The sequence below is a fragment of the Corapipo altera genome, unplaced genomic scaffold, assembly GCF_003945725.1.
Source record: "Corapipo altera isolate COAL_440 unplaced genomic scaffold, ASM394572v1 1b, whole genome shotgun sequence".
Lineage (NCBI taxonomy): Eukaryota > Metazoa > Chordata > Aves > Passeriformes > Pipridae > Corapipo > Corapipo altera.
In genome coordinates, this window is record NW_020884881.1 from 3,094,079 (window position 1) to 3,113,475 (window position 19,397).

The window sequence follows — 19,397 nt, forward strand, 5'->3', positions numbered from 1 at the left end:
TGGGACCAAGGAGCAGCCTGAAGAGGATTGGAGAGGTCTGCTGCACTAGAGCAGGGCAGAAGTGAGAACTAGGCTATGGCTTTAGGAGCACTTAGTAAACTTTGAGCGGATGGCTGTGGATAAATGGCTGTAGTAGCATCATTCATGTATTTTTTAATTTAGTTATATTTTAATTTAGTTACTCAGAGGTGCTCAAAGAAGCATAAGAAGTTATGAAAGGAAAGAATACATTTCAAAATAGTATACTGGTAACATTGCAGTAGTGCTGTAATGATTCCAGAGATCGTTGAGATATTGTATAAGGTACACTTTGGAGAATAAAAAAAAAAAAGTCAGAGAACCTTTAACTTTAACTGATGCATGAGTTTTGGAGTTTTGAAGTTTTCAAGATTGTGTGTTATCTTGAGGGGTCAAGTCTTCCTTGATGAAAAGGGAGAGGACTCAAATGAGGAGTGGGAATCAGCATGTGGGAGTCAATGCTGTAAGAGAAAATTGTAGGCACCAGAGGACTCCCAGTAAATCCCAGACCTGCCTGTGGCTCCCTCAGTGAGCGGGGGCCGCGCTGGCCCCGCAGGTCATGCCCGGGCTGAGAGCCCAGCGCAGGGTCACCGCCGCTGGCGCTGCAGCTCGAGGTGGAGGGGGGAGCCTGATGGGCCGAGAGGGATCTTCAGGTGGCCTTGGCAAAGTCAGAAAGGTGTCAGCAAAGCTTCAGAAAGCCTGAGAGATGCCAGGGGAGGGTCGGGTGACCGCGGGGAGCAGAGGCGGCGGCGCGGGCCCTTCCCGCGCGTCCGGGCAGGGGCGGCCGATGCGGTGCAGCCGCCGCTCCGGGCCATCACCGCCCCAGCTGCGGTGATCCGGGTCAGGATCGGCGCTTCTCCACTCCCCGCACGCCCCGGGCGGCCCCGCGGGAGGACACCGGGTGCCGCCCCGGGGCTCCTGGGCCTGTGCGCCGAGCGCCCCTCGCCCCCTCCCGGGCTTCCCCGGCCCCGGCCGCTGCCCCCACCCCCTCGGCCTCCGCCTTCCCCTCCCCTTCCCCTCCCGGTCCCTCCTCCCCGCCGGCGCCGGCCGTGCTCGCCTCGGCTGAGTGGCGGCTACCGCTGCTGTTGCCGCTGCCGGCGGCGGCTCCGGGAAAATGTCCGAGCGCGGCGGCTTCTACCGGCAGGAGCTGAACAAGACGGTGTGGGAGGTGCCCCAGCGCTACCAGAACCTCACCCCCGTCGGCTCCGGCGCCTACGGCTCCGTGTGGTAGGTGCGGGGCGGCGGCAGCGGGGCCGGGAGCTGGCAGGTGCAGCCGGCGGGCGGCGGGGACGGACAATGCTGGGCTGGCGGAAGGCTCCGTGCCCCGCCGTGGGTCGTGTGCGGAGAGCGGGGGAGCTCGGCGGCGGCGGCGGGCGGGGGCGTGTCCGCCGGGCACCGGTGTGAGCGGCGCCGGGGCTCCCGCTCCCCGCCGCGGCCCCGCGGGGCCGGGAATGCCTCGCCGTAACCCGGGGCAACCGCGCCCGCCGCCGCCCCGGGGCGGCCCCTGCCCGTCCTCCTGCCGCTGGCCCGGGGCCGCTCCCCCGGAGCCGCTCCCCGGGCTATGAGGGGCCCCCGCGGCCGGCAGCGCCGAGTGACCGCCCGCCGCGGGGCCGCTGCCGCCGGGTGCTGCTCCCGGCGGAGTGGGAATTGCCCCGAAGCCGGGAATCCTGCGCAGTCATGGCGGGTCCTAGCGGAGGGGACGGGGAGGCAGCCTTGGGGCGCGAGGAAGCGCTGTCGGAGCGGCGTCCACCCGCGGCCCTTCCAGCCGGGGGGTGAGCGGGACATCCCGCAGGGCCCGGGGCATCCACGGCGAAACGGGGGGAGTTCTGTCCGCCGAGACAATGGGAGCAGCCCCCGGAGCGGGGCAGGCTGAGGGAGGACACAAGGGGCTCACCCGGTGGTTTCGGGGGATCGCAGATTAGGGCAGAATGCCGCCCAAGGGCTTCAGGATCTTAAGGTTGTATGAGGGTTTACCACATCTTATCCTAAAACGTATCCCTTTCTTTGAGAATTCCTACGTCAGGTTTACGCTCTCGGGAACTCCCAGTGCAGATGCACGCTTTACTTCGCTTATAAAAGCTTTGAATCAATTTTTTGAAATACTAGTGATGTTTAAGGGGTTTCTGAAAAAAGAGTTGTGTTTCTTTTGTAAGCTGGGTAAGTGAAATTATGTAAAACAGTTCATAATGGGCCTTTAAAAAGAAGTACTAAAAAAATTTGTAGAACTTTACTTTTTTTCATGCTCTAAATTCATGCAATAGTTCTCTCTTTTTCTCTCTTCATACTCTTTGTAATTGGATAACAGAGAACATTTATGGAGTTTTATATTTGTTGCTTAATTCCCCAGCTCTGTGAAATGTCCCAGTTACATGTAAGCTAGAAATATGCATTTAAAAAGCCTCCAACAATCAGCAGAAACACTCAGGACTAGTGTGAAGTATCTTTGAATTCTTTTCTTTTATTATTATTTCTGATTTATGCTTGCACCAGGGAAATCTAGGCAAATACCATGTGAGTGTTGGTACTTGCCATCGTAGTTAAGCATAGAGTCCTCTGACAGTGTGCTGTGAATAGTCTCACAAGGACCTAATTTATTTAGACTATAAAAATCTTAGTTTGTGCAATAAAAGAAGAAAAAGTAAACTAAGATATACAGTAACAGAGTAACTACTTTTGTGTTCCAATTGAAACTGCGTTTCTGCTTATTTTCCCTATTTGTGCTGACATAGTTTTAAAGGAAAGACCGACCTCACTGAATTTTGTAATGAGATGTCAAGACTTTTGAGAAATTGCAATGGAAATAAAAACTTGTCATGGTTCACTTGCAGCACAGCTGGTGCTTTGGTTTTTGAAACTGTCTGCAGAGCCAAGGAAATCCTAGTATTTTTATCAATTGCAAAGCATAGGAACTTGGATATAAAATGGAGACTGGAAGATGCTGTGGGAAAGGTTTACTCTAAAACAGACATTTAAATTATTGCTCTATATTAATAGCCTTGTTAACATCAATGAACTATAAACCCAAAGAGAAGCTTGAATATGAGGAAAAGGTAGGCATCTCTCTGAGAAAAGCCATCTATTTTTAGTGTCTATTGAAATTGATTTTTTTTCTGTCTGTGTGCATGTGCTTTACCCAGGAGACCCACAAGACACAACCGTTCCCTTGAGTAATATGCTATATTTCTTCTGTGAATAATTGTACTCCTATTCAGTAAAATGTCTAAAAACATATTCAAGTCTTACAGAAACCACTGGAATTAAACAAATTCTTAAGTGGTTTGATGAATAGAAGCCAAGGTCCTGAACTCTAAACAGTGACTTTAAAACAGGAACAGTTGTTGTAACAAATTTTTTCTGCCTCAGTGAAACTGTTCTCTAGTTCTACCCTTTTTTTTTTTTTTTAAACAGTAAGTTATCAGTCATGTCCAATAGACTTGGGTAACTGAATTGATAACTGATAATAAGAAACATATTGTAAATACTTGCATTTAAGCATCCTTTGCTTGCAGCTCAAAATCAATAGAAGAGTTTGTGTCAGGAGGTTGTGTTTTGACCCAATTTATTGACATTTTCTAAGTTTGGTAGAATTAGTGTTTGAGTTAATTGCAGATGCATCAAGTATGCTATTGAGATAGATATTAGCAGTTTAAAACAGATTCATTTTTAGAGAGTTATCTATACCAAGCACAGTGCTTTCACATTTGTTTTTCTTAGTTTTTATTTAGATGTGGAATATGCATAAAAACAAAATCTTCCTTAGCATTAAGAACTCTATTGCTTTTCTCACTCTTTTAACGACATATCACGAAGAACTTTTTTTTTTGGAAATCCTCCAGACTCAGCCACAATGCTAAGCTGTGTTGCACTTCAGCATCTACATGAACTGCAGAGAGACCTCTAAGGTCTGTCCCTCAAGTACTTCTCCCTTACAAAACTTTTTGTGTTACTCATGTTTTTTAACTCCATGGAAGGCTTCCTCTTACCTGAGCTCTTTCCTATGACCATTCAAGCTCATGGATGTTCTGTCATTTGCCACTGTCAGATCTGACTAAAAAAATTAACGCCCTGTGGAAGTGTGGGCAGTGTGTGGTAGTTTAGTTACATGTAAAAGTATCAATGGCATCTTCAATGTTACATTTTGGTTAATTTCACTCTTCTCTGGGTGTTTGTTTGTTTTGTTAGAAAATACCAAATTTACACACAGAACTTGTTTGTTTTGGAGTGGTTTTCTTTTTGTGCTATAGCTTTTCTTATCAAGTTGAGTTTTTTTTACTATTAGAAAATTATTTTAACTCTTTCTCAAGCCAAAACTCGGTTAAAGTTTTTTTGAAAAGTGCATTTTCAGTGTCTATCCTCAAATTTGGATTTACCTCTCACAGAAGTCAAAGAGCTGGTTGACTGTTAACAGACCAGGCACCAAACCTGCTAATTGAGAGTTTTGAAAACCTTCTGATGTCAAGTGCAGCATTTAAGCTAAATTAAGGCATTTAGATGGGAAGCAAGCTAGCTTACCTTAGGAGCAATAATCTTCATCTACAACCATTTTGTTTCAGTTCTAGAGAAAAGAGACAAATTACATCTCAGGTCAAACTGCATTTTAAACTCTTGTTCCTCCAGAATACTGCCTTTTAAATAAGAATTCTGGCTGTGTTTGAGTCTTCCGACTGTCCCAGTGATATTGCTTATAAACTGGACCTTTAGCCTGAAGCATCTCTGCCTCTCTGTTGTATTGTGGTGGGTCCACTATGGTTTGGTACATGGCCACCTTTTACTCTGGGAGCTGGCATTGCTACCTGCCTTGAGAAAGAGCTTCTTTTTTAAAGACTACTTATTGTACCACAAATTATGTAATGTGGATAGATTTTTGGTTTGCTGTTGTTTGGGGTTTTTTTTAGAGCCTGTATACTTCTTTTTATGCTGCTTTTGTAAACTGTGTTCTAACCTACTTAGTCCTATTTTTGCCTGGGAGGGATTGACAGCATTCTGCACCATGCTGTCTCTGATCTCTCCAGCAGGTTGTTTCACATTAGCATATTGCAGTCTCCGTGTTCTGCCTTCTTTGGAAAGAACAGACATTGCAAGATGAACCAAAGTGAGTCCAGATCTTCTTCACAACCAGAAACTCCTGCACTGTTTCCTCGGAGGCTGTTGGCATCAATAGCACTTACACTCACTCTCTTTTGATTTTGAGCATACAATGCCTAACACCAACTTAGATGGCATAACACATTTGTAAAAAGAGACCTGCTAAGTCAGAGTGTAATGGCACAGGCCTCAGTTCAAGTAAAGCAGGAAAGCAAAGCCTGCCTTAAGTCATTTACATGATACAACATGTCAGTATTCCTCTGTCCTGTTAACTTTACGTGTATGCTTAAGATTCACTAAGTTTGTGTCCTGGCTAATTTTGGGTAGAAACAGGACAAGGTGGATGCTGTTTAGGCTATTGTTCTGCTTCAACGAAGTACTAGTGGAAAAACAGAAGCAGAAGACTTTATTGTTGAAGTTTAACCCCTTCTTTCCTGTCATCCACTCTGTTCTGTGCTTCTGGTTAGATTGTACTCAAAAGTGTTTTGAGGGCAGTAGCTTGCAATACTGGAACATAGCATTGCTGATGCTGTCCTTTTCACGTTGAGAACCTCTAAGGAGATGCTGAGACAACTCAATAGCATCTGAGCAATTTTAAAAGCTGATATAAATTGTCTTTGACTGACAAAGAGAAAAAATTTCTTCATCCAAGGATTGTATTTGATGACTTGCATATTTTTTTTTAAAAGGATCTTTTTACTTAGCTGTAGTGATACTAAGTGTATGATTTCAGTTGTGAGATCAGGCTACTGGAGTTATGGTGTGTGTCACTGTAACACTACATGCTACTTTAAATAGTAAATGCTGAGATAAACTTTTAGAGTAGTAGTAACACACAGCTGCTGTGTGTAAACACAGCTGAAAAATGAAGGTGGTATAGATCTCTACACGCTAAACACAATCCCAAGCATGTGTAGATTTCAGCATACTCCCTTTGACTGTTCTTTTGGATTAGGTCTTTTGTTTCCAATACAAATACAGGTGCTGAACTTCACCCTACATATGGTTATGTTGATTGGAAACTTTTCACACAATGTTGTTAAAATATGTTGTCCAAGGTCTGTTAAGAGTTGTCTATTTTTGGTATATGTCATTCAGAAGGAAGGTATTGAAGCCTTTCATTAGTTTTGCAAATATTTACAATGTGCCCTTCTAAGCATATTCAAAGCTTGAAAACTGAGTGAGAGATGAAGGCTGACATGACAGTCCAGTCAGAAGCAGGACATCTCTTAAGACTGAGTAAACGTAATAACGATACTTAGAAACAAGGCCTTGAAAGCAAGGTTGCAACAGAGAGGAAAGCTAAATAAAGGGAGTTGCATGACCAGTGTTACATCTTAGAAGGAGAATCTTTGCAGCAGTATTGCTAGAGTGAATGGATGAAAATAAGTGAAGCAACAAAAAAATGTTACAGAGTGAGACCTTTAGAGAAATGTAAGGAAATAGCCATTAGGAACAAAATCATAGTGGCATTTGCAGCTACAAAGCCAAGGGAGGTCAAGAATTCAAGAAATTTTGTAAAAGATACATAAAAGAAGATGGAAGAGTTTTTCTGAGCACTGGCTAGGAAGACATCACTAGATAGTTTGTTGAAAGTGGTTTTGTCAGAGTACTAGAGTGGAATGCAGATTGCTTGTCATTCCTTTGTCTGGTTTCATCCTGAGTATTTTCCAGCTGCTGGAACAGTATAGTTAACTGACTTTGGAAAGGAAAGGGAAATGGATTGGTAATTAGTGAAGTCAAGGTTCCTCTTTTAAATGAGAATGTCTAAGAACATTTAATGAAGGAGGTGTTTGTGGAGAAGAGTGAGAAAAGCTGAGAATTGCTATGCCAGAGATTTCTATATAGGATGCTGTCACTAAGCCTGTGAAGTAGTTTCAGAGTAGATGACATCTATGTGTGTGAGAGGAGGGTGATAGAGGGTCTTGTAGGAAAGGTGAAGAAAAGGCAAGGTTAGAAGAGATCCTTTTTAGAGAAAGGGGAGGCACGGAATGGAAGAGAGAGAGGCACAAGATGACTCAGTTGTGGCAGAAAGGCAGTAAGGGTCATGGAATTTCAGCCTTCTGTGTGGCTGTAGGGATACATTAACAGAGGGTATTCTCTGCAGAGGGACTCCTCCATCCCCACTTTATATTTTTTTATGATATACACCCTCCTGACTACATGAGGCAGCAGTGGCATAGTTCCCTCCTTTCCTGTCCTGCTGTCAACCAGGATTGTGATTGCAGTTGCCTGATGGACACAGTCCCTGTTTCAGAGACCTGAAGGTCTTAGGGCCTGGTTGCTTTAACACAGCTTCCCAAGGAGCTGTTTGCAATTTCAAAACCTATTAGTTAGTTGATAACAAAAATATATTAAAATAGTATATTAAAAAAAATATCTTAGTTCTGTCCATACACTTGAGAAGGGAGAGGGCATTTCAAAACCTCTATGTGACCTGGTAATTAATTGCTACCATTTAAAATTTTGACTCTTGTAGAGAGAGGAAACAGGAAATGTGAAGTGGGAGGAGGAATAGGAAAAAGAAGAATGAGAATGTAAGCGAGATTTTTTCAGTATAGGTTTGTGTAAAAGCACTGATATTTTTCACATTAAACTTTATATCCAGATTAACCACACGCATTTCTAGCTGAAGCTTCAAAGCCCACAATGTGTAACTCCCTGTCAGTCTTTTTTAATGAAATGATGAATGGAACACATTTGTCATTAGCAGTGTATGGCTTAGTGGCAGCTGACTGATTTTCTTGTTTACATACTGACATTTGGCTTGTAGGCTATCTAAAATACGTTATTATTTTAATATCCGTGAGTTGGTTGTACATGCTGAGGAAGCTATCAGCTTATGACCCCAACCTGCTCTATGTTTTTCTCACAACCATGATTTTAAATACATCACTCCCACTGGTTTAAGCTGTACTGTCTGTAGCTTCACCTAGAAAAGTGTGACTGCTCCTCTGTAAAGTTATTTGAATGTTTAAGTCACTGTGGAGACACAGAAAACATCAAACTGAAAAATGTCTTGTGAACTCAGAGGCTGATACAGCACTTTTATTATCATGTTACATTGAAAGAAGACTGGTGATGTATTCACATAAACATATGGAGAGCAATTATTTTTTAATATTTTTCAGTGTCTGCTTAAAACATAAAGCCAACATATTTTTATGTTGGTTGTAGAACAATTATGTTGCCCATGTAAGAGATGTTTTGTGGTTTTATGTTTAGATTTAGTGGTAAATTAATCTGAGATAATTAACAGCGATTGTACTAAAACCAAAACAATTGAGGCTAGTACTCAGCATGGTGTGTTGGAACAATATCCAAGTGATGGGATGTAATTTTACAGTACAATAACTTGTCATCATCAAGCAGGTTTGGAGTTTTTTGTCTATGAGGAGATTAACTCTCTAGTTTCAGAGTTGGCCATTAGTCATCCTCTCATATTTTGTCTTGCTACGGTCTAATTTTTCTTCATGGTTTCCTTTTGATGCACATATGTTGTGATTTGTGTGGTTTAGCAAACACACTCTTTGCACTTTAGAGCCAGCTCTTAGAGAGTGCAAATCACCAACATGAACTTGTAAAAAAGTAACAAAACATTTATAAAGAACAAACAAAAACAAACAAACCATTTCCTGGTACTTTTAACTCAAATCGGCTGTGGGTGGCTGTTTCATGTTGTTCCCTTGCTCCTCTACCAGTAGGTATTATGGTCCATTTTCTAGTCTTCGATGGATGGTGTGTGTGCTTTTTGCAGACTACTCTATATCTTAAAAAAATAGCTCTGTTTATTTCAATAAAAAAGAAGAACAAGATTCTGGAGAAGACCCAGAAGACAAAGTTCACAAACTAAACCTTTCAAACAAGAATCAAAATCCATGTTATTCATGTGATTAGTTTCTTTCATTTACATGACGTTTATGAGAAATGTAAAAAGGGTTGACATTCACTGTAGTTGTGAGGAACCATAATTACACAACTGGATACTAACAAATGTCCCAGGGCAAGGTTCCTGTGGTCCCTCTTTCCTGTCTTTCTTGCCAATGCACGGTGCAGTAAGGACTGTCCCCTCAGTGATGAGGTTTTCTGTGTATTGACCCCTCTTCTGTTCCTTACTCTTCAATACTTGCTCACATACACCCTCCTGCTGCTGTTGCTTGTTTTTCTCAGGAATTCTTACGAATTAAGAGGACATGTCCACAAGGAGGTTCATGTCTCCTGTAATAGAAAGAGTCAATGGGTACAGAAAAGGGTGCTGAGGTCTGTGGATAAGCGCTCAAAATTGTGAATCTGTGTTTTGAGCATCAACTGCCTTTTTTTTTGAGGGGGGTGGGCTGTTGGTTTGGTTTGGTTTTTGGGAGGGGGTTTGTGTCCCTTAACACTTACGTGTAATGGGGGACTCTTCCCATGTTCTGGAGGAATGTGACCCAGGGAAGGTAAGAAGCTTGTGTTGTGCTGCAGTGAAAGAAACAAAAATAGAAACCTGGAACAATAAGGGAAAAACCCAGACCCAGTGTCATTGTCACATGTGCTGCGTACAGCATTCTCTCCAAGTCTTGGTATAGTGTGTCCAATCAGTTTCAAACTTCTGATGGTGTAAGGGTAACAGCCTCCTAAGCTGAGACACCAAATTATAAAAAAGAATGTTGGAAAAATTAGTCTTCTGGTTTTTGCACTTAACCCCAAATCAGTCTCTTAGAATACATATATCTAATTAGTTTGTACAGCTATAATATTTGTGAAAGCATAAAATCAGACTTTGTAGACAACCAAAACCTTGTTGTTATCTGGAGTGATGGGGATGGAATATTGTCTGACTCAGGTAACCTACAGCAGGTGGGGAGGTTGCTACCGCACAAGTCTGGCACCTAGTACAGCCAGCTTTGGGTCATGCCTTCATTCTGCATCAGCTGGACCTGAGCTGGCTCCAGGAATGAAGAGAACTCACTAGACTGAACACTGCATTCAAGCTGAACTTTTTCCAGGCATTGTGGGTAGTCATGTGCCCAGCTGATAAACCCTCGCCAAGCCCAAAGCACTGGGAGTTTCAGGGACTGGCTGTAGTTCAATGGGACCAGCTGATCCCAGGAAGAATTCTTCCTGCATTATATACTAGAGTTTACTAAATAGGATAAGAGGTGGCTCCGTGCGTGGTTTGTTAGATCAGGTTCCCACAAACATCCCTCCAGCTATTGAAGCAAACTCAGTCCCAAAGGCTAAGTAGCCATAGGTGAATGGTGTGCTTCTAGTCCCAAAATTGCTGAGGGATCAGAGTGGGCTGCACACATGAATGGACTGTCTGTCTGCTATTACTGCTCTGCAACCACAGGATGGATAAACTGTCCATGGATACTAGGGAAATTACTGTAAGTACAGCCATAGTTATAAGCATCAGCTACCAAAACCTGTGTCCCATCAAAAGTCATGAGGTTAGCTTGAAGCTGTTAAAATCTTGTGTTTTCCACCTCTTAAGTTTTTAGACTGCAGTAGCTTCCTATGTTCATATTTTTCTCTAATACCTTAAGAACTGGGTAAATGTGCATATAAATAGAGGTTCGTATTTCATCTAGTGGAACTTCAATAGAATTCCTAAATGTAGGAGTTGACAACACTGAAAAGGTTGGTCTAATTTAAGCAATGATTGAAAATAACACTAAACAAAAGTCTCTAATCTGTGTGAAAATGATGCCATCCATGTAAGCAGAATAATGTCTTTTTATCCTTGATCTTGGAAAGAGAGACAGCAAAAAATGTGTCATAACTGATGAGTTCTTGGTCAAGAATGATCATATCTGAAAAAGCTATTGCTAAGATTGTTACAAAGTTGTTTCTTGTAAATTAAAACAATATTAATAATTGTGTTTCTTTTTAAATTATGATAGAAAGTCTGTCTAAAGTGGTGTTCCCATATTCTGTTGAGGCATGTGAGCATACTGTGTAGTGACGGTGACAGAAATACTGACAATATGTAATTAAAAAGTCACTTATTTTCACTGCATACAACAAATGAAATGCCAACAGTAAGGAATAGATTAGAGATGGGAGATGATATCCCTTTGCAAATATCAAAGTTTATCTCCGTTGCACTATTCTGTCCAGCTACATGAAGTAACAACATAATCAGAGATAAAACACTTCAGAAGAAATAGTTTCAGAGAAACCCAGGAAACAGTAGCTGAACCATTGGAAGGATGATTTGTTTCCATGTGTGAGTATAAACCAGATATAAACACAGGTATTTGGCCAAAGCTGAAGTATGTAGAAAATAACCTTGGAAAAGAAAAAGTCACTGTAAGTTGCTGGCAGTTGTTTGTGAGGCAATGCAAACACCAAGAGACCAGCAGAGAAACCCTCTCCAGTCTCAGGGAAGAAGTGGGAAGCTGTGAGTCAGACATCATGCAGGGTAAGGGAAGGTGAGGATGTCCTGCTTACTGCTGGGGCAGAGTTCATTTTCTTCTTAGTAGATGGTGCAGTGCTGTGTTTGGGATTCAGTATGAGAATAATGTTGATAACAGTCTGATGTATTGGGTTTGCTATGTAATGCTGACCCTAAGTTAAGGACTTTTCAGTGTCCCATGTTCTGCTAATTAGGAGCTGTGCTGGAAGCTGTGAGGGAGCACAGCTGGGGCAGGTGACCTGACCTGGCCAAAGGGATGTTTCATACCATAGAATATCATGTGGTTATTAGGATTATTAATATTGTTAACATATTTGAGATTATTATTATTGTATTTTGTTTCAGTTATTAAATTGTTCTTATCTCAATGCATGAGGTTTACTTTCTCTTTCTGAGGTGGGGGTGGAGGGGAGTGAGCAGGTAGGGCAGCTGTGTAATTAGTTGCCAGCTGCAGTTAAACTGTGACAGAGGGCTCTAACACTTTTTTTCCCTGTTAAAACAAAGTAGTTAACAACATAAGTTTGGGGTTTTTTTTAAGAAGCTGTTTTCAGTCATTTTATGCTGTTTACAGGCCCCCAAGGAAGGGTTTGCAAGTGCCAAGGTCAGGTGGGTCCATATTTTTGCTCTGATAGGCCTAGAGATGTCCTATCCAGGGACTAGTCTGAAAACTGAGCATTTTTGGGGATATCACACAGAAAGGGAAGCTGCTCATCCTTCCATCTAACAGTTTACTCAGGGGCCAATGAGGGATTTGAGGGACAAACCACATTGCAGCTATGATGATGTAATATTGAGACAGAGAGACCTAGTATTAAAATGTGAGTAGCAGAGGTCACAGATGCAAGTCATCCTTGAATCTGACAAACAAGACAGTTCAAACATACTTTTGAATGCTTTACTGTTAATAACTTGAATTACGATGATGGGAAATCAGGCAAGGAAGGAGCCTGAAGGCATTGGCTCTGATTTTCACTTGGTACACTTAGTTGAGTGTGGAGGAACTCATTTAAACCAAGTCAGTCACTGGCCTGTGCAGCTTCAATACATGATATTTCATGATTTCCCATTGGAGGTCTCAGGACTCAAGTTGCCTTTTTTTTTTTTCCTCTTCTCCTTACATGGTTCCATCCTAGGTCTAAAAAGCTGCTGTCATAAGAATTATTGAAGCTAAGAAGATAGTGCTTTGTACCATCTGAAAGCTTCGTAGCCTTGAGTCATATGGAGGATAAAAAGTAATCCATCTTAAAGATCAGTGTTTTTTAAATCACTGAAACACACATTTGGACTTAGAATTGGAGGGAGAGTGATGTTTATCATTATAATGGGATTTAAAATCTAATTCCTCCTAACCTTGTATAATGTATACAGTATTTTACAAACCAGTATAAGCATGAGTGGGAAGGCTTGTGAGTTGCCAGAAGAGCTGAAATGTTAAGCAGACTGCTGTTTTGGGCAGTGTTATTTATTTATCTGGATAAACATTTCCTTTTCAAAAGAAGTTGGAAAGGATATAGAGAGTATGCATCTGTGCGACTTGGCAGTGTTCTCCAGTGGCTTCTCTGCCCATGATTAAACACAAGGCAATTACATCTAATCTTTGTTGCATTAACAGCCAAGCATTTGCTTCCTTTTTATTTCTTTAGATTTATTTGTGCAACCTTCATATTGTTCCTGTGGCTGGTCATGTGGAATTTAAGATATCTCCGTTGTCAGTTCTTCTCACACTGTTTGTTCCTTGAGCTGCTCCATGTATTTGAGCAACAGAACATCCTCATATCCTGAATAACTCTGTCCCTACTGTCGGAACAAGTTCCCTACTGTCGGAACAAGTATCTCTGTTATATCCCTTCCACTCGTCAGAGTGATATCAGTCATCTTCTTCCTATGCATTCTTTCTGCTTCTCAGGGAATGCCCTTCCTCAGGTGCTCAGCAAAGCCACAACACTTTACACCTTTAAAACTTCCCTGAAGATCAGCTTCTGTGATGCTTGCAAGGAACTAGCTATGTAATCTACTTATCTGTTTCATTTATCTCCTGAGTGACTCTCTCCTTCCATGGTGCATGCAAGAAACTTGTTAATTAAATCTACTTACTTTTACTCTGGTTTTTATGAAATTCTGGATTGGCCTTCACCTGGTTGGGTGAATTCTAGGGTAACTGTATCACAATCACCTTTTGGATGCCACACTGATCTTCCTGGCTGTTTGTTGCTTGTATCCTTTGTTGCTTCTCATTAAACACCACCTTGCCCTGTAGATAATGAGGCTTTGCTCTTCTCTTGGCTCTTCATGACTTGACCATAGCACCAAATATGTGTAGGAGTTCACCTGCTTGGAGCTGATTATAGGCTCAGTGTGTTAGGTTGGGAGCTACTCCAGGCACAATCAATGTTTTTTGTCTCTAGCAGATGTCTCCTACAACAATTTGCAGGAATGTCTAAAACACTGTGCAGAAGGAGCTAATAGCATTTGGTGTGACTGCTGACTGTTGTCATGCTACTCCCTGCATTTTTCATGTTGTCTAATTTTCATGTTTATAACTCCAAAAAAGTTCTATAAGATTAATGTGTGTAAAAGTTCTCGGCTTGTTACTGCTCTCTAGCAGTGTTATCCACACTTCAGACAGAGAATTTCAATGTATTTTAATGGAACACAATTTTAACTTAATAGATAAGAGTAACAACTGAAAGAATTTTTTTTTCTTCCTAAGAGGAGGTAAAAAATTGAACCTTTTTATAATTGTACTGTGTAGTGTCATGAAGTAATACATGCAGAGATCATTTTTATTTCTGTGCTACAGATCAGACATCATTTATTTGTGGCTTGTTGTGCTTGTCATGTCTTTCTAATGCACAAAAAACAGTGAGTCTCCCTTGTTTGCAAATTGTGACTTGTATATTTGGTGTCCTTTACAGCAGGGCACCTCCATCTATGTGACGTTAGGCACATGCTGTGTGTCAGCAGGATCTGTGGGCTGAAATGTAAAACATGCCCATTTTTCACTTGTTGCCAGCCTTTCCCAAGGAAATGGTTTGGCCTTGTCAACATCCTAATTTGATACCAGTTTTAGGGCATTATCGTCTAGCAAGCTAATGGTCATGTAGATAATTAATATTCCTAGACACAATGGCAGTGTTCCGCTAATTAGTGAAGATTTCAGTTTGTTCAGTAAAAACAAACTTCAGAGTTTGAATCTCCGTATTCCCTACAAGCCTTGCATTGGAGCTGGAGGCTGGAGCTGCACTAATGGAGCTATTTTTCTGGTTATTTTTCCTCCATATTGGGAAGGGTTATGCAGGGATAAGTTCTGAACAGTACTGTAAGCATTAGTAATTTGCTAGGTGGAAAACAAGGGAACTGTGAATACTCAGTTACTGCTGACTGGCTCCTTGGGTGTAGTCCCTGAGTAGAAGGTGAAAGAGCCCCCCGGAGAGTACAGGTTTCTTCATTGAATTACCTGAGAGCTTTGAAGTAGAACATGCCATCAACATGGACTTTTTCTTTTCCTCTTCCAGTTCAGCTTATGATACCAAAACAAGACAGAAGGTGGCAGTGAAAAAGCTTTCAAGGCCTTTTCAGTCACTTATCCATGCACGGAGGACCTACAGAGAGCTTCGGTTGCTTAAGCACATGAAGCATGAGAATGTAAGTGGACAGTGAGTTCTTTCCCTTAAAGTTTGCAAAATAGGCTTAATTTCAGTTAGGTTCAATCTTTTTTGAAAAGTATATGCAACTGTCTAGCTACCCAAGATACCTGGACCCAACCATCTGGACTTTAGAGGCTTTCAGTAACAGGCTGCATTTTTATTTTAAAAATATTTAATTAAATCTTGAAGATGAGGTTAATGAAATCCAAAACAAGTGGTCCTACTTTTCCCTAACTGAAGTAATAAAAGTATTCTCTTGAAAAGTATACTGTTGAAACATCTTGAACCATAAGTTCAGGGGGAAAAAACCCTGCTTTTTCTGGATTTGGATTATGTCAGACACTCTTTAGGCCCCACATAACTGAGTACTGTTCTAAGTTTATGTAGTAAACAGTTGATTTCAGTATGGTATCCACCTGCTTAAAGGTAATTTGCTGACCTGAAGCCTGAAAAAAATATGGTGGATTGAAAAGTGTCCTGGAGAAAGGATGCTATAAAAGTTAAACAAGAACAGAACAAGAAAACCCATGAAATTGTGCATAATCTTAAGTATAACAATTGTATAAGACGTGTCAACTTTTCTGTATTGAGACATTACTTTTCCTGCCTTAATTTTTGTTTGTCTAAAATCTTGTCGTAATTATTCTTTGTAATTAATATAATTTTCTGTTGATCATGGATATAGCTGAGGTGATACCTGTGTAGACCTATAGACCCATAATATTGTACCAGTTTTCAGGATGAACATATGTCATATTTTTGTAAGTTTCATCCCAAAAATGCTGAGTGCTGTCAATACTAATTATATACTGCTTTGCAGATTTCTAAAAATAAAATGTCACTTCCTTCACCTTTCAGGTTATAGGATTGCTAGATGTTTTTACACCTGCAACATCAATAGAAAATTTTAACGAAGTGTAAGTAAAATTTTAAAATCATTCTGACTAGTTACAAAGTAAGTACATACCACTCTGGTTTTAAAAAGGAAGTACATACATTTCTATTCTAATAGACTTGCAGCAGAGTTGACTTTGTAAAAACCTTTTTGCAACTTTTCCACAAAAGAGATTGCAGGAAGATGGACCTCATTTTTGTACATTTTAAATGATAATAATTAAGATTATAGGAATATAGTGAGTGGTTTAATGCTGCATAAATTCCAGTAAGCTTAAAACTTTTTCAGTTCAATTGTGTGTTAGCTGTAGACTATCTTTTCACAGATAGACAGGATAGTTCAGGAATGCAGGAAAGTAGTCTGTTGCTTAACTGAGACAAGGTAAATTCAGGCTAGAGTCCTGACTAACCTAGGATTAGGTATATTTTGGTGCTACTCAAAGACACAATTTATGCTGAGTTCCTCTTGGTTTACATAATGTATAAACTCTTAAATAAACAATTTAACAGAAGAAATAGTAATTAATCTGTTTTTGTCTCCATGGAAATTAGTGGCCCCTTTGACTCTGAGGCAAAATTACACAAAATTACAGTTACTGGGTATGACAGATGCATACTTTTGTCCCAGTGCTGTTTTTGGAAAGAATCAACATTTCTGCAAAATTTGTCAGAAGATAAAACTTCCAGTGGGAACAGGGAGGGAAGTTACACAAAACACTCTTACTTCAACCAACCTAATGTTAATCTCCATCCTCCATCATCAGATATTCCAAGGCCTTGCAGGTCTTGTATTTTCAGTACCTCAAACTCCCATTTTGGTCTTGAGTGAGGCTTCTTCTTCATCAAAAAATACGTTGCATCACTGGTGTATTGTGGCATGGAGAAAACAGAGATAAAAGCTTTTAATATACTGTAAGGTCTTTCCTTTTTCATCATACCAAATCTCATAGCAGTGATTGCATTATTAAAGCTCATAGTTGATTTAAAGGATATAAATTGTGTTATTAGACAGTAGAAAAAGAACCTACATGAGCATATGTAGATACTCTTTATATGTGTTTCTTCTAGCAGGATTTACATTCTGCCATTCTTAAATGAAGTGTGTTTCTTTGTTTTCTTCTCCCTATTTTATTTTCACAGGTATCTTGTGACAAATTTAATGGGTGCTGACCTGAATAACATTGTGAAGTGCCAGAAGTTAACAGATGATCATATACAGTTTCTCATCTATCAGTTACTTCGAGGTCTTAAGGTACTGGCTGAGTGCAGGAGTTTTAGAGTCCACAATCTAAATGTTGTAGTAATGACTGTTTCATTGCAATGACAGTACATAAAGACTTTTTTTGTGCCTTAGGAGTGCACAGGTAGCAGCAATCATTTCAGAAATTATCAGATAATTTTTCTAACCAGAAATAGACCTCCAAGCCTGCCAATGTTTATAGGCACAATACACGTGAATACTCCTCTTGAATGTTAAGTTTAGATTAGTTCTATTTAAGTTACTATTGCAGGACAATCACTTGCTATATAGTGTCTCAAAAATTCTGAAAAATGTGAAATGGATAAAGAACAATATGGCAAGTAACTCATATTTTTGCTTTGAAAGACATAAGCTAGTTTGAAAAACCACAGTCCTGATTTTTGTAGAGAGTGCCACATAGATGAAGAGATAACCAGGTCAGTTGGGTCTTTTGGGAAATGTCTGGAAGTAGAAATTTATCCCAGCCATGTACAGTGTTGCACACAATCACTTGGGAATTTACTCTGCCTCTAAAGTCATTGTTTCCTTTAATTGTACCAGTTTAAATTTATACAGTTAGATAACACAGGTGACTGGCAATGAAAATGCAGCATGATTTGCTTTCAAAAGAATCAAAATATGTATAATTTTGCGGATGTTAAACATATAAGTGTCTATAAACAGGTGAAGAAGTAGGTAATGTTTCCCTTTACTGGGTGCTAAGTTTTTTCTCAGACCAGTATAGTTTTTCCCAGGTATAAGCAAATAGAAAAGAGAGGAGTCAGCTGCTTTAGTAGCTAACTGAACAGTAACTGATATTTTAGACACGGAAAATAACTGTATGTTTGAAAGCAAGCCATGGTAAATACTGGCTCTGAAATATACTTATTACCTGATTTTCAGCAAGTCACCTTGTGCCTGAGACAGTAGTTCTTATTCATGCATGCAGGTTCTGTCAATTTAAGTGCAGATTTTAGTGAATAAAAATGGCAAAACTGAGACCTTAATTATTTTGTCTCATTTACGTGAGTTAATAGCTTAATTATGTAGATGGATTCTGGCATTAATTATCCAGGTTGAGGTTTTGTATATAAGTCTATCTTTTGTGTCAGAGCTAAATCATAGTAAGAATTGTACTCTAAGTGAATATTCATTTCAGAAATGCACTCAGAGGTGCAAATCCAGGTGCATTTCTGGATTTGTTTCGAAGAGAAGTGGCTTGTCTCTTCTGGAATTGAAATTCCACTTGGAGAACATTTGATCATGTATATCATGTATATCTCCTCACATCTATGCTGGAGTCACTGCAACTTGTATTCACATATCTGAGTATGCTTTGGGCCTGCTGGTGGTGGTGGGTGTGTTCGGCAGTGTGGAGCACAGGCTTTGCATCCTGCAGAAGCTGAATGAGCAGTCAGTGTCAGTGTGGAGCTGCAGTTTTCCAGGTTTCTGAGCTGGCTGGTAGACCACTGCTTGGTGACACCGAGAGGAGCTCTTGTGGTCGTCTCAGCAGAGCAAGGGCACGGCCCCTTCTGTCACAAGCAGTAGTTTGGTTTCATCTTCATTGAGCCACTCTCAGCTGTTGTGAGGAGCACTGAGAGGTGACCTTGTTTTCTGATAAACAGTGCTTAGCTCTGGAACACGGAGAATGCCCTTGTGTTTTCTTTGGGTTTTCCCAGTTGCTATACAGATTTTGCATATAGTCACTGCTCCTAAAAAAGGTGAATTCACCTCTATAGAATGAAACAGAACATTTTCAAGGTCTTGCTGATGTTGATAAGTAATATGATAGATAAATATGCTGTTAATCCTGACAAGGGAATGATAGGCAATGACAGAATAAGCTTTTCTCAATCTTCGATTTTAAATGTTTTATGTAAAGTAGCAGAAACATTAAATAGCCATGGAAATACTGCTTTGAGTCTCTGCTTTGAAAGTGGACCTGAAGTAATGCTATGGCCTAGGTGGGTATTTTGGTCTCTTACATGATGTTAAGTCACCTTCCCATACTGTGACTTCACTGAGACACTAGGTGATCAACATGTTCCAGCTAAGACTGGAACAAATTCCAGATTGGGAAGAAATTTTCAACAGAAGAATCACTGCAAGTGCTTTC

General features: G+C 40.7%; 1 protein-coding gene across 2 annotated transcripts in view; it reads left to right on the plus strand.

Annotated features, from left to right (window-relative positions):
- Positions 1-1,042: 1,042 nt before the first annotated feature.
- MAPK11 (mitogen-activated protein kinase 11) overlaps positions 1,043-19,397 on the plus strand; it is a 32,360-nt gene continuing 14,005 nt past the window's right edge. Inside the window, exons 1-4 of one of the 2 annotated variants that reach the window (XM_027639836.1) lie at positions 1,043-1,245; positions 15,016-15,145; positions 16,006-16,064; positions 17,182-17,293. In XM_027639836.1, coding sequence (XP_027495637.1) covers positions 1,133-1,245; positions 15,016-15,145; positions 16,006-16,064; positions 17,182-17,293 — 414 coding nt within the window. In that variant the 5' untranslated portion in view covers positions 1,043-1,132. Of the gene's footprint in view, positions 1,250-15,015; positions 15,146-16,005; positions 16,065-17,181; positions 17,294-19,397 lie in introns of both variants that reach the window. The other variant, XM_027639837.1, reaches the window with a different exon arrangement.